The sequence below is a fragment of the Labeo rohita genome, chromosome 19 (genome assembly GCF_022985175.1).
Source record: "Labeo rohita strain BAU-BD-2019 chromosome 19, IGBB_LRoh.1.0, whole genome shotgun sequence".
NCBI classification, from domain to species: domain Eukaryota; kingdom Metazoa; phylum Chordata; class Actinopteri; order Cypriniformes; family Cyprinidae; genus Labeo; species Labeo rohita.
Genome location: NC_066887.1, coordinates 7,023,512 through 7,037,973, shown reverse-complemented (window position 1 = coordinate 7,037,973; position 14,462 = coordinate 7,023,512). Strand labels below are relative to the sequence as shown.

At 38.1% G+C, this 14,462-nt stretch overlaps 2 protein-coding genes across 2 annotated transcripts in view; both read left to right on the top strand.

The window, feature by feature from the left end:
• Positions 1–4,062, top strand: part of pard6gb (par-6 family cell polarity regulator gamma b) — a 56,352-nt gene extending 52,290 nt beyond the window's left edge. The window contains exon 3 of the mRNA XM_051136420.1: positions 1,196–4,062. Within this exon, the coding sequence (XP_050992377.1) occupies positions 1,196–2,205 (1,010 nt within the window). The 3' untranslated portion in view covers positions 2,206–4,062. The remainder of the gene's footprint in view (positions 1–1,195) is intronic.
• A 287-nt stretch (positions 4,063–4,349) lies between these two features.
• On the top strand, positions 4,350–12,734 carry bloc1s4 (biogenesis of lysosomal organelles complex-1, subunit 4, cappuccino). Its single transcript, XM_051136424.1, has 5 exons — positions 4,350–4,722; positions 11,203–11,274; positions 11,501–11,602; positions 11,691–11,825; positions 11,903–12,734. The coding sequence occupies exons 1-5, from the start codon at positions 4,417–4,419 to the stop codon at positions 11,996–11,998; spliced, it is 711 nt and encodes a 236-aa protein (XP_050992381.1). The 5' UTR covers positions 4,350–4,416; the 3' UTR covers positions 11,999–12,734.
• Positions 12,735–14,462: the final 1,728 nt, after the last annotated feature.

Sequence of the window (14,462 nt, the reverse complement as noted above, 5' to 3'; positions counted from 1 at the left end):
ACTCAGCACAGAGGGGGCTGTTTTTGAAGTTATGTTAGTGTTCAAAGAGAAGCCTTATTAAAACACTCTGTGCTTTTCAAATTACATTTTATCATTAACCTCACTAGTAACCTTACCAAGGTAAGCAGGTCCCTGTCCTTGTAGGGCATTTTAGTATTGCACTTCTGTTTTGAGATGTCTTGTATGTGTCAGAAGGACATGTGATCACACTTGATCTCTTATACCCCTTTTCAACCAGCATGAACTGGGTTACTGGGCTAGTTCAGAGCCAATGATATTGCCAGTTCTGAGTTGGTTTGACTGGCAAACCTTCTAAGAACTGGTTTGCCTTTCCACGGCTAGAGAGCCACCAAAGAGCCACGTCTTATGTGTCACCGAATAAGTCTCATTTTTGGCAGCAACACTAGCGCAGCAGTGCCGAACACACCAGGCTTGAACGAGATGCATCGCCACACGCCAAACCAGTCCTCGCAGCACCGATGCATCCCGAACAAGTCTAATATCAACACTTAGCGTTGCTATTGATGTTCATGGCTTTGCAAACCTATATCGGCATCTAAGCACTAATTTGTGTTTAGCTCCTATTTAAAAAATGGCGGTCAAAAGTTTCTGTTCATATTGTTAGTCAAGGTAACTCCACCCCTCATTCAAGCAGTACTTACTTTTAGACCAGCAATGTTTTGGCATTACTTATGAACCACTTTTAATGGTTCCGAGCTGGTGCTTTGGGTGACGGAAGACAAAGAATTGATTTAAAACTAGGCTCTGGCTCTAAACAAGCACTCAAACTGCCTCGGTGGGAAATGGGTATCTATCTATGATCCCCAGTAGCATGGAGTTCTTACACTTACACTTATCAGTGTACATCAGAACATGCAGATACCTTCATCTCTGCTGAATACGTTTTTGTAATAATGGCCTCAAATGTGGCCTTATGTTTTGAGTTAACTTGCCAGAAAAAGCATGTTACATCATAATCCATGGAGCATCTGAGGGGTATAAACCGTGCAGCAGGCCTGATTAGATTTGCATGCTTGTCCTCATCAACTTCATATGAAGCTTTACTTTTCAACAATACTAAGGCTAAAGTTTAACAGACTGATTCCATCTCTTGCTTTATAATGTTTTTGAACTTGTGGCTTAAGCTTTAAAAGCTAAAGTATTAACAGTTGTCATTTCTTGTTTACTCTTGCAGAAGAGGTCGACTACAGCAACTTTGGCACCAGCACTCTGACCCGGAAAAAGAAGGCCGTGGTCACTCTTCGGAATGACCTGAATCGCAAACGGCCCCACATCCGCATTGGCATGCCTCAGGACTTCCGTCCCGTGTCGTCCATTATTGACGTGGACATCCTTCCTGAATCTCACCGGAGAGTACGGCTCTACCGACACGGCTCGGACAAGCCCTTGGGATTCTACATCCGTGATGGAACCAGTGTCCGTGTTACGCCCCACGGCTTGGAAAAGGTCCCAGGTATCTTCATTTCCCGTCTGGTACCTGGAGGCCTGGCCGAGAGCACGGGCCTGCTGGCCGTCAATGACGAAGTCTTGGAGGTCAATGGCATCGAGGTGACAGGAAAAACGTTGGACCAGGTGACTGACATGATGATCGCAAACAGCCACAACCTTATTGTGACCGTGAAGCCGGTGAACCAGCGCAACAACGTGGTCCGCAGCAGTCGTATCTCAGGCAGCTCGGGTCAATCATCTGACAGTAGCGGTTCGGTGGGATACCCCGCCATCACCGCTCCCACCGGTGCCACCGCCATCTCTCATGGCTACAGTCCAGAGGATCTGGAGAGTGACGAGGAGTCGGACATCGTAATTGAGAGCAACATGAAGCGGCCGTCACGACGCTCCAATGCCTCGGTGGCTTCAACTGCATCCCGAACCCAGACGCAAACGACCACCGTGACCCCACCGAGTCCCCCTACGCGTCCCCAAACGAGGCCGCCGTCCACCGTGTCCACTGCCTCCTTCCACTCCCAACCGAGCTTTAACGGCACAGTGCACAATAGTTTGAGTTACAAGTTGCACAAGGACCTTACCCTCCAACACCACCCCTACCACAGCAGCAACCCCGCTATGCGGGAGAGCAACGGCAGCCTACACAAAATCCTCAGCAGCCTGAGGACAGACCCTCGTCACAGCCTGGCTTTGCCCAGAGGAGGGGTGGAGGAGGATGGCACAGTCATCACTTTATAATACATAAAGTCACATTTAAAATCCAGCCCTCCCAGAGACTCCGCTTTTCAGCCTGGGACATCAGACTCGACTTTGAACCTCACCAAACTTTAAGGGTTTTGTAAAATGAATAATTTAACAGAAACATTATCTGGAATTTTACTCTTTTAAATGTTTGCTTTCCCTGTGTTGTCAAAAATGTCAAAAATGTTTCAGATTTAGTGGTATGTGTCTCTTTTTCTAAGCAGAGACACTTTTTTTATCTTGTCTATCAGTGTTTTTTCAATTCCTGTTTGAGGTTAATTTTAATCATGTTTCCTAAATGTCTTTTGGGACCAGAAATTGGGTTTAGACCTGTGCGTACTGTTGTCTTCTGTTTACGTTTTGTATCTAAAAACAAACATTTGCCCCGGTGTCACAGAAAAGCAAGATTAATTGGTTTTCAAATTATAAATTTCACTTGTGTCAGCATTCAAAAAGGCTTTTTGGAAATTGTGGAAAAATTTGACTCATCTCAGTTAAAATATCTTAAAATATCACTTGTTGTAAGACATTTACAATCACGCTGGTCTTGCAGGGTTTCATTTGACTTGGTTTCTGGTTATTTTGACTGCAGTGGAGTGTATTGGGTCATCACATGTAGGTATTTCACACTTTTATGTCTTCTTAAAGACCTTTTGACTTGAGGAGTCCAGCGGAATGCGAGTCTGTTGGTTCTGTGTTTAGTCCGTACACATATTTCCGTCACCTCACTGTTAATGAAGCCTCACCTCTGACCTCCTCTCAAATCCCCACATCAGAACAGACTGCTATTCCTTAGTTAATGGCTTTATTGTTAATGTTAAATCATTTAATCACCCTCAAGTTGTTCCAAACCTGTATGAGTTTCTTTTTTTCTGTTGAACATGAAATAAGATACTCTGAAGAATGTTGGCAACCATTTGACAAAGCTACTGACTTCCATAGAAGTCAGTGATTACCGTCAATTATTTGATTACCAGCATTCCTCACAGTATCATCGGTTTTGGTCAACATAAGAAACTTATACAGGTTTGGAACAACTCGAGGGTGAGTAAATGACAGAATTTTCATTTTTGGTCTCTTTAAGTCCAGTCAAGCTTGAGGTATTAAACAGAGTCTTACACCATCCTGTTTTACATTGGGAACGCACAGTTTATACCCAGTAATTATGTTTATAGAGCAAGAGTCTGTGGAATATTTGCTGTATATAATTTAAAACCACTGTGGACGTACCTTCTTTTTCTTTTAGGTTGACTGTCATTTTTGTCTTCTTGAACAAAGACTTACCTTCATATCCACCATCTTTGTGCCTTACTGCCCCTCCTACAGACATGGTTCACTCAAACAGACTAAGTATTTGGATCTGACCACTGGAAATATTTTCATTTTGGTAAAAGCAAGGACCTGGTATAACACGTGCATGTACGAGTCGAAATACATTTGTTGTGAGTCGCCATCTGCTGGTCACTGACTGAACTGCGTCTCCCATTTTTTTGTTTTACATTAATTCTTTTTCATTCGTATCACTGTTCATGTCTTGGTTCATCTATTTGTGTATCCATTAACATTGAATCAATCTAATAGAAATTCAAAACAAGACGATTTTAAAGAGAAAGGGTACAACAGATTATGTCTTAAGTCAGTGTCAGGACAGTTTCAGTATCATGATTACGGTTTAACGCAATAAATTTCAGCATCGAAATGATCCTAATAGCACGATATATTCGTCAAGCAGTCAAACCACATTTAAAATAGTAGCTTAAATCCCTTTCAATTCAAAAACTACATGTGAATATTGTCTATATTGTTTTTACTGATGTCAATCGTTTTTTAAAAAATGCATAATAAAATTCTGAAATGGACAAAGCTCATTTTGTTGTATTTATTCATTAATTTGTTTATAACGATCAGATCTTTCATGAACCGTGTCAGATTTTTATATATTGGACTGGAAATGCCAACGTCAATTAATCTAATAAAAATATACATTAATAAATATAAAATTGTTCATTTATATTATATAATTTGACATGTTCGTTATATATTATCTATGTCTATCTATCTACAGTATCTTTTGGTTTGACCCTTAATATCACATGACCAACATGTGGTCGACCAGTTCTCTGACTGGCTGTGAAATCCGCGCATGCGCACATGATGTTCTGCGTTCACTTCCACATAAACAAGAGCAGTGTTAGTGGATAGCAAAACATGGAGCATCGCTTTGACAGGGCGGCAGCGGTGCTGTCACCGCTGGAGGAGTCCAGCGCGGAGGTGAGCAGAGACAGCGGCATCGTGTCCCAGAGCGCCAGCAGCTTGTCTATGGTGAGTGAGGCCCTGAGCAGCGGAACTGTGTCTCAGAGCCCGAGCTTTGGCGCTGCGGTGGCCCAGAGCCCGAGCTCAGCAGCGGGAGAAACCCAGGACCAGAGCGAACCGGAGCAGACCCAAGACGACGAGCTACTGAGACACACGGCAATCACTTACTCTTCTTATATCAGAGCCAACGCGGAAGAAGAGGTAAGGACGTTTTTTGGCTGAGTGTTTAATACATTAAAATGCCCAAACACCAATATGGGCCACTTTCCCAAAACATTGTATGTGTGCAAATTGTATATTATGGAGAGGTACACATTTCTAGTAATTGTACAGTTAATTCTCATACTGTATTTTCAGAAAGTTTTGGAATATTTGTCCTCTCCCCCAAATTTGTCACTACCTAAACACAAGAATGATCATTTAATTAGAGTGATTATATTGACATGTTAAGATTTTGCTTGTGTCTACATTGTAAATATATATTTTTGCTATTTTATTTTATTTTTTTTCAGAGGTAAATCAATAACAATTATATTTTTAACAATATTTTAAATGTAATTTATAAAATTTGTTGCATTTTGAATCCAGTTTTGCCTTGTAAAAGGCAACAATTTGATTATACTGATTTCAAAGTTACGGTTTCATTAGTTTGAATATACATTGAACTAAAAACTCACATAACGTCTTAGTTGTTAATCCCATGTTTCTGTAGTGACTGCACATTTTCCGTAGTGACTAATGCTTTGGTAGCGACCACATCACATGACATTTTAACTTGCATACTAAAACATACTGAAATGCATAAAAAAATGCATAACTGTGCAAAAATGTTGTTTATTTCCCTCAAATATGAGGATTATCTGTTCTCTTTTTTCACTAGTGAAACGAGGATGACATGTTTCGGTCGTGACTGTTTTGCTAGTGACAATTTTATGGAATAACACACAAAAAAAACCAATGACGTCGCTACCGTAACTTCACCAAATGTTTCGGTCATGACTGTTTCGGTAGTGACAGTTTTAGATACTTTTGAACCTTGCTCAGAGATGCTAATCAGCACATGGTTAGCTAGCACAGTTCTGAACAGTGGTATACATAAAAACTAAATGTTATGGAATAACGCCCCAAAAAATTGGGCTTAAATGCAGAAAAAAAAAGGTGTTTGGTAGTGACTTTTCTTAAAGTGACACAATAATTTTTCAGACACATTTACCTCAAAAAGATAGGGCATATCTACTCACCATGCAGCTATAAGAGAGAGGGACACGTGAATATGTCCTGATCATAAATGTAGGGCTGTAGTTAAAATCAGTCTCAGCCAATGGACTAAAACTTACACTGTTTCGGTAGTGACATGAAAATGCGGGACACTTTAACATAAAAGTTTCATAATTTACAAAGAAAATATAATATATGAAGAGTTCAGATGCAAAACCAGCTAAAAGCCATCTCGGTCAAAAATGAGATAATGATGCTGAGTGAATGCTCTCGACACATATTATACGTCCATCAAATACTTTTTCTTCAAACTCGCTAAAATACCAGCATCAGCCCAATCAGAGGTACCCGTACTTGCACAGAAACCTATATATCTGAGCCTGATAAAAATGCATTTTTTAAAGAAAGACGTCAGATGGATTTAACTGGTTTTGTGTCTGAACTCTTCATATATATATATATATATAACTTTACTTTTTAAAAGAATCAAAAAGATACCTTTAAAAACAACAATGGGAAAAAAAAATCAATATCATTTTCATTAGTTGAAATTTAGGGGTTAGGGTTCAGGATAGCCACCTCCCAATTGCAAGTACCCAGTAAATGATGAATTTATATATATTAAGCTTACTAATATTTTAATAGATAATAGAAGTATCTTAGTAAACATCTAAGATTTGAATACTTCAATGATTTTTAAATTAGTTCTTTGTTTGTGGGACAGCAGTTTAGATCAATTTTGTAGAATGGCCCATATGCACAATATAATGAGGACAGAAAGAAAATTACATTTATATTATATTATATAACAGTAGTCAATATTTGAAGTGGATCAAAAAAGTCCATCAAAGTTGTCTTAAGACAAGAACAGTATTGTTTTGGTTTTAGGACATCTTTGATGAAAGGTTTTGATCCACTTCAAATGTAGGAAAAAAGGTCAAATAATAAAGTAAAATAAAGAAAATATACTTTAAATATAAAGATAAAATCACCAGTAGGTGGCGGCAAATCACTGCTTGAGTGAGTCATTGAGTCATTCATTCAACCGATTCGTTTGAACGGCTGATAGATTCAGTAATGAAACGCCAGGCCGCTAGACTGTTATAGAGACTGCTGAACAGACATTTACATGTTTATTTTATTGCAATATATTGAAAATCAAAATAATGCTCTGTAAATACTTGCATTTTTACAACACTATAAATCATCGGGTACTGAAACGGTCTATACACACTTGAGGTCTTCACACCCACTTGAACACTTGGGCCAAATACGGGATGCATCATGTAAGCAGACAAGTGGTCAAGTGCAAAGACCGCAAGACTGGGTATTAGACATGCTCATTGCCATGTGTTGCTCAGAGACACGAAACAGTTCTGCTGTGGCTTTGATAAAATACAGCAAAAGCAGGAACTGTTGTGTCTAAAATGTAAGTAAATTAATATTAACTAAGTAATCTAAAACTAAGTACTTAATAAGTATTAAACTAAGTAATACGGGGGCATATTTGCCCCCATATCTTGAATTTTGGGGGAATTCTAAATGTATTTTAATAGACTAAATCACACAATGAAAGTGTGAACTCTAAATGTACTCACACAGTAGCCTAATCTACATCTCACAGTGTATGTGTGAACTGTCTGGGTGTGTTTTTGTTTGGTTTTGAGATATACGTGATATATATATACGCATATCGCTTAAACAACAATTATGATGTTATCGTAGACAATATAATATTGTACACCCCTTCGTTCAAGTTAAAAGTTCCTACTGGGAACTCGTAATTTCCAACTTCCAAGTACAAATTGAACACATTAGAGTACTGTGAATTCAGACATACGGCTCACATACTGTTTTTGTCTGTTATGTAGTATGAAAGTAGGCATATTCGGACGTGGTGAGTGGGTCCTAAATGTGCGTACTTAATTGTCAGTTAAGATTGTGGCTGACCACTCTCACCCTGGAAACAAACTTTATGAGTCACTCATAACCTCACGCCACAAAAACAATTTTTTCCCATGTGCAACTGCCCTCATCAACAATTGCCATGACCCATCACAGTTTCTCATTTGCCCTCATGGACAGTATGCATTACATTAACTTAAATTCAAACTGTGAACATTTGCACTAGTACATTTTGCACAGCTTGTACTAATGTACAGCTTAATATCTTTTAAAACCTACACTGCCCCACTTTTACACATCATGCACAAATGTACAGCTAATATGCTTCTTATATTTTTTTCTACTGCTTATTTAATGTCTTTCTTTCCCTTTACCTGTCTTACCTCACAATAATTGTAACTACACATCAACAAAAATCTAAGTTTTGCTCATTTGGACCCTCTTTAATATATTTGTGAGAAGTTCTGTGTATACAAATACGAATAATCTATACAATAGTCCACCTACTGGCATAACAACATAACAGTGTAACCTACATATAGTGTCATGAGTAACTGCCCACCACTAATGCACAGATTGACAGTATGTCTGAACATGCAAACATACATTAAGTTGGTAGTGTTTCACTCTTTGCATCATTCACCTGTTTAACATAAAATGATAAATTTGTATATCTTGAATACCATGTAAATAATTTTGGATAAGCGATGTTTATTTACAATGCGTTAGATGTGTATGATAATGTGATTCTGATAGAATTACAGTATAACACCACATCTTTGTATTGTGTTAAACCATATTTGTTGAGAAAGCATGTGAACCTGAACATAAGCAGTTCATATAAAGAGGTAATTGAAGTCAGTTGTTTCAATTCATGGGTTTAAGATCACGTGATTATAGCACCCTTCTGCTCTATTGGATAACATGAATCTAGGTTTGGCCATGCCTCTGTCGTCTCTGCCATAAAAGAAAGTTTATGTTAACCAGGCTGAAAAAGATTCAAATCTACTTCTAAGGAATTGAATGGAGAGCAGTGTGAAGAAACTCTAAACCACTGTCACTCTTCTTGGGAGTGGTTGTCTAATAAAAATCATTCCAGCAGGCTGTGTTCCCCTGAGGTTCTTTGTGACATCTGCAGGCCTCTCTAACATTGGCTGAAGATTATATTTCTTAGTTTATGGAACTATGAACTCTTGTTTACACCAGAACCAGGTCTACAGGAGAATGTCCTGAGCCAAGCCAAACAAATTCAGGATTCTAGGAGTAGTTGTAGTTTGACAAATCCTAAAAATCTATTCAGGCTTAAAGGAATAGTTTGCCAAAAAAATTAATTTGTTGAATATTTACTCAGGTCATCCAAGATGAAAATACGTTTTTTTTTTGTTTGTTTGTTTTTTTAGGGGTTCAAGCATGTAGTGCTGAAACCCTATTGTAATTGTTAGAATGGTCACGGATCAGCGATCTCCACGTAAAACTGATGGTGCGGACCAAATCGTAAGTCGTAGAGACTTGAAACTTGAAGAGATGGTAGTACTCACACCGCCTACAACATGATCAAGGCTTGCCCCAATCGGCCTATTTGGGGCACTACAGCAATCAAAAATACGAAATTACTCATAACTCCAAACCGTCAGTCACAGACTCAAGTGTCTCATGTCATAGGAGTTCTTGGCTCACGCCAGACAAAACGAATGCCTCAGATTTAATCTTGAGCCTTTGAGTATTTTGCTTTTTTTTTTTTTTTTTTTTTTTTTTTTTTAAAAAGTACTTTTGCGAACTAGTCCTAGAACAAACCAGTACAGAAAGATTCTCTGGAGAGTGAATATCAATAATTGTCAAAAAAAAAATTGAACTTTCGACTCACTGTCGCAAAAATGTTTGAAAAGGGCCGGTGCCACTTGCCTATAACTCCTGAACGGGATGATATTTCTCTGCCAAACTCACAACACTTATGTAAGAGCTCAATCTGAGGTCACAGGAAAAAACGTAGCCACTTGGTGGAGCTACTCACCAGTGGATTCTCTGCAGTAAATGAGTGCTCTCAGTATGAGAGTCCAAACAGCTGATTAAAACATCACAATAATCCACATCACTCCAGTCTGTTAATTAACATCTTTATCATCCACCAACATATTTGTTTAGAACTGTTTTGGACTGTCTTCTCTTGTGAATGGTGCTTGATCTATGTAAATTTCTCTTCTGATTCAGATGAGATGTCACTGGAGGAAGCAACAATATGGATAGAAGACTCATATTATAGCCAGAAGCAATGGTTTAAAGTTAAAAATGTCTTAATGAGTTTTATTACAAACACACAGTTTTTGATTACTTACATTACTGGGATGTTTTATCAGCTGTTTGGACTCTCATTCTGACAGCACCCATTCACTGCACACTCCCAGTTATAAGTCATTGGAGTGCACCGTCTTGTGCACAGCAAAAATTACGCGAATATTGAGGAAACAATGGCAGACAGAGAATCTGGTTTTCGAGCAAAATATAAAAGTGAAGTAAAAGACCACTTCTTAAAGAAGTAGTTCACTTCCAGAACCAAAATTTACAGATAATGTAGTCGTCCCCTTGTCGTCCAAGATGTTTATGTCTTTCTTCAGTCGTAAAGATTTTAGGCTTCCTCTCCATATAGTGAACATCTATGGTGCCCCTGAGTTTGATCTTCCAAAATGCAGTTTAAATGCAGCTTCAAAGGGCTCCAAACGATCCCAGCCGAGGAATAAGGGTCTTATTTTACATGCAAGCGCTGTCACCAACAGCCAGTTTATTTTTAATTTTCTCTTTGTTTTCATTTTGAAAAGCTTGTCGTCTTTGCAGTTTTTTTTTTGTGACGTTTTTTTTTTTTATTTGATTCCAAAGTGTTTGCTAAACATTGCTACTTTATTAGTCAATGCACGTGGTGTATGCCATGCTTCTTCTTTTTCGTTTCTGTTAATAAACGTATAAGCTAGTTTGTCATTGTACTCTTTTATTGTTGTTGTGCTTTCCATTAAGAATAATAACTAATCCATCTTTCAAGCATTCAGTTTTGTCTTAGTGAAAGGTGTAAAAATGTAAGCGCAACAGATCTGTTCAACAGACAGAAAGTGAAAGCATCCAAAGCCCCATCTCCCCGGTGTTACCAGTAACACCAGTTTTGTTGCAAGTTTATATACCGGTGTGAAAATGTCCAGACGGTCGCATCCAGACCCCTGTAGTATGTATCACAAGCTTTTTGATGACCAACTCAGTCTTATCCACACATCTCCTGTTGGAGCACAGTGTAGTTACTGTATCAAGTCTAATTTGTTAAGCGTGACATGGGATAAAGACTGACTTGTTCTCTGCGCTGCTGACTTAATTATATTAAATTCTCAACACATGACTGCTGTTTGAATTCTTTATCTTCCTTTGCTATTTTACAAGGTAGTATGTGAACAAATGTATTTGTAGTAGTATGTGAAGCAACTGTTCTTCATTGTAAATGCTTATATCATGTGTACACATAATTATGTTTACAGTATATCATGTGTTATCATTTAGATTTGTTATGCATTTGCTGTGCAGGTCCTATGCTTGGAGAAAAGCCTGGAGGAAATGCTTACAAGAGTCGATGAGTTTGTTGGCATGCTTGATATGGTAAGATCAATGTCTTTGCATTTAGTTGCATTTTCTATATTTATTTTTTCACCCTCTTTGAATTTTAAGTTGGTGAAGAAAGTACTCAATGCAAAGCCACACTTAAGAAATGCGTACTTTTAAATTCAGCATGCATCCACTAAAACTTAAACTTCTACAAGTCATTTTCCATTCGTTTAAATGAAATAAAAGTATTCTAGACATTGACAACTTTATTTTTTAATAGATTCGAAACGACACCTCACAGGTGGTCAATGAGAACCTACCCCAGATACAAAGAAAATCTGAAGAGATGAGAGAGATTTATCGAAAAATTGACAAATTGGAGGTAATACCTTAAAATCTTGTCTTTAAACCATTGTGATGAATAGACATTTTTTGTTGTTGCTGTTTCAAGTGTGCTGTCTAATTCTCAGGCTTTTGTCAAAATGGTTGGAGCCAATGTCAGTGCAATGGAGGAACAAGTAACTCAAGTTGAAGGTGAAGTTGGAACACTACCAGGCGCCTTCAAAAAGATCTTCCGCACAATGGCCGTACCAGGTTTTTTAAATGTGAGCTCTTTATATATACATGCATGCCTGTTATATTATTTGGGAACTGGTAACAGAAATCTTCTTTTTGTCTTCAGAAACCTGCTAGTCCAAGAAGGCAATCACAAAGACATCAAGAGCTTCCCAGTGTATTTAGGACAGAAGATTACTTTAAACCTCAGTCTGAGCAGTGAAAGAGAGACTGTCGTATTGACTTCAAGAAGTACCGACCAAGACCAGGGTTCTCCAACATCAGCAGAGCTGCCTGCTTTCAGATGCAAACACCTGGGATTGCTGACACAAACATTTCACGGTCACTTTATCTGCAACTTATATAATGAATCCTGATCGAAGCCAACTGTTATTTTTAGTAGGCAGTCTAACGGCAGCTAGTTTTATAACCAACAGGAGCTTTGGTTTTAAATAACTTGTTTTTTCCTGAAGTGCCTCTCCAGGAAGTCTGACACTGTTTCTTATAAATGGGAAAGCATGCTCGAAAAATGTCAGAACATTAGTTGAAACGTTTATATGATTTTTACTCCAACTTGTACATAGTTTTACAGCTTTATAATTTTTTTGCCCTCAGTCTTTTCTTCCAGTGCTTGAGATCTTTTTGCACTACTTTCACTGTTGCTATTTATCACTGATCTGTCTTCTTATAAAGTCTAAAATTTGGTGTCTGGCACATGTTGACAATGAATATTTAATGAATTCATGTAACCAGTTGGTTATTATGTAGCATTCAGTGCCGCACTCAGCCAAACAATCGCCACAACAAATATCGTTTGTCATGGACCATTTACTTTTATACTTAAATGTCCATGGACAGTTGTGTTATGCTAATTGTTACTTAATTGTGACTAATGATTGTCTATTTGTAATAAATTTCCAAATGTAGCCTATCATGAAGTGACTACATTTCATTACTAATCAGTGGTTCTTATTGGTCAACTGAACAGCTTTGTACAAAGTCTAAAGGAAGGGTTTGTATTCACCTGTAGTACAACTGTAGTGGGAGCTATGAAAAATTGCAAAGGAAGATGCAGGAAATCACTTAAAATAGTTAAGCATTTGTTCAGATTATACTGGTTAAATGTTACATTTTTCATGTGTTTTTTTGACCTACTTGATCTCATGACAAAAATTCCTGTCTGAACTTATTCGCAAGATGCGAAATACGTACCAATAAGTACATATCACTGCAATTTCTAACAGAAATTTTGAACAGAAATTAACACTGGAGGCAGTAAAACAGCGAGCACTTGTATTCGTTTTCATACACAGTTATGATTACAGCTCCATATGTTTCACTTTCCAGACGTAACAAGTTTGCTTGGTAACTCAGTCTGCACAGAATTGGATTAGAATGTGGAATCCTTGGGTACGAATCCCATTAAAAACAAGACTCACACTGAAAGAGCTGAAAGATGAGAGATGGAAAATCATACTCCCGACATCTGAGCCACTGAAGATGCAGTGGATTACATTTGTTTGTGAATGAAATGTGCCTCCCGATCTACATATATCCGTCTATGTTCCCGCGAATCATTCGTGATCCAGCTTAACTTAGAGCAGAAGTGAGTATAAGGTTGTTGTTGTTTTTTTCTGAATCTTTGCAGTCGCCTTTCCTAATAATGTGCTAGTTAGCAAGTTTAGCGGCAAAACATGGCTAATTGCGGCTAAAGTAAACAGGCTCGTCACTCCACAGAGAGAAGAGAGGGGCAGGGTGGGACGAGCAGAGCTCATTTGCATTTAAAGGAACAATCCATCAGAATGGGATGATTTTTGCAGAGCTCATTTTGACAAGGTAAAAAGGGTGTTGTTTTACACAACCATTGAGAATTTTTAACCAAAGTATATTATAGACTTTTCATTAAGACCCTAAAGAATCATATCAACTTGTGGAAAATGGGCATCCGATGACCCCTTTAAGAATAATAACTAATCGTGTGGTGCTGCTGACGCAGGAGCCGCCGTTCTGATGTAGAACCCGGATGCACTGTGCATTGTTATGAATGGCGGCAGAATGACGTGGAAGAGAAGAATTGTTACACAAAGTCTGTATTGCACATAAAAGTACTCTCGTAGCTTAATAAAATTACGGTTGAACCACTGATGTCCCATAGACTTTTTTAATGATATCCTTACCTTTCTGCCTGCTTTTTTCATTCATTTTTGGGTGAACTAGCCCTGTAATTGCATTGAATGATAGTGTGCTGGTTGTGTGACGACTTTTGCTAGTGTTATAGAAGCATGAGTTGATTGTATGAATAAATTCGTTTTAAGTGTTTTGGTGCATTTTGGATTTAAAATGTACTGCTGTTAAAGAACTGCGAGTTCTAAAAAAGAAATGTGTATTGAGAAATGTGTTACAGCGTTTGTAAATGAATGAATGAATGCTTGAATTAATGATACCATTTGAATAATGATTCAGTCGAAACTGCTATTCACCAAGTGTTAGTCAATCACTAGACAAGGTTTACATGCTAAAAAAAATCAGCGGAAAATGAACAGGTAAAAAATCTTCCATACAAATGAAACTAAAATGCCTTAAAAGTAATAACGTACTCGCTGTACTGGCTAGCAGCATACACCAGGAACTATCTAACAGTCACGTGACCATGAATGTTTATGTCATCACGTTCAACCAATCAGCAG

Coding starts and splice junctions, on each gene's coding strand:
- bloc1s4 (XM_051136424.1), top strand. CDS start 4,417: ATGGAGCATCGCTTTGACAGGGCGGCAGCGGTGCTGTCACCGCTGGAG. Junction 4,723..11,202: donor GAGCCAACGCGGAAGAAGAG/GTAAGGACGTTT, acceptor TTTGCTGTGCAG/GTCCTATGCTTGGAGAAAAG. Junction 11,826..11,902: donor CCGTACCAGGTTTTTTAAAT/GTGAGCTCTTTA, acceptor TTTTGTCTTCAG/AAACCTGCTAGTCCAAGAAG.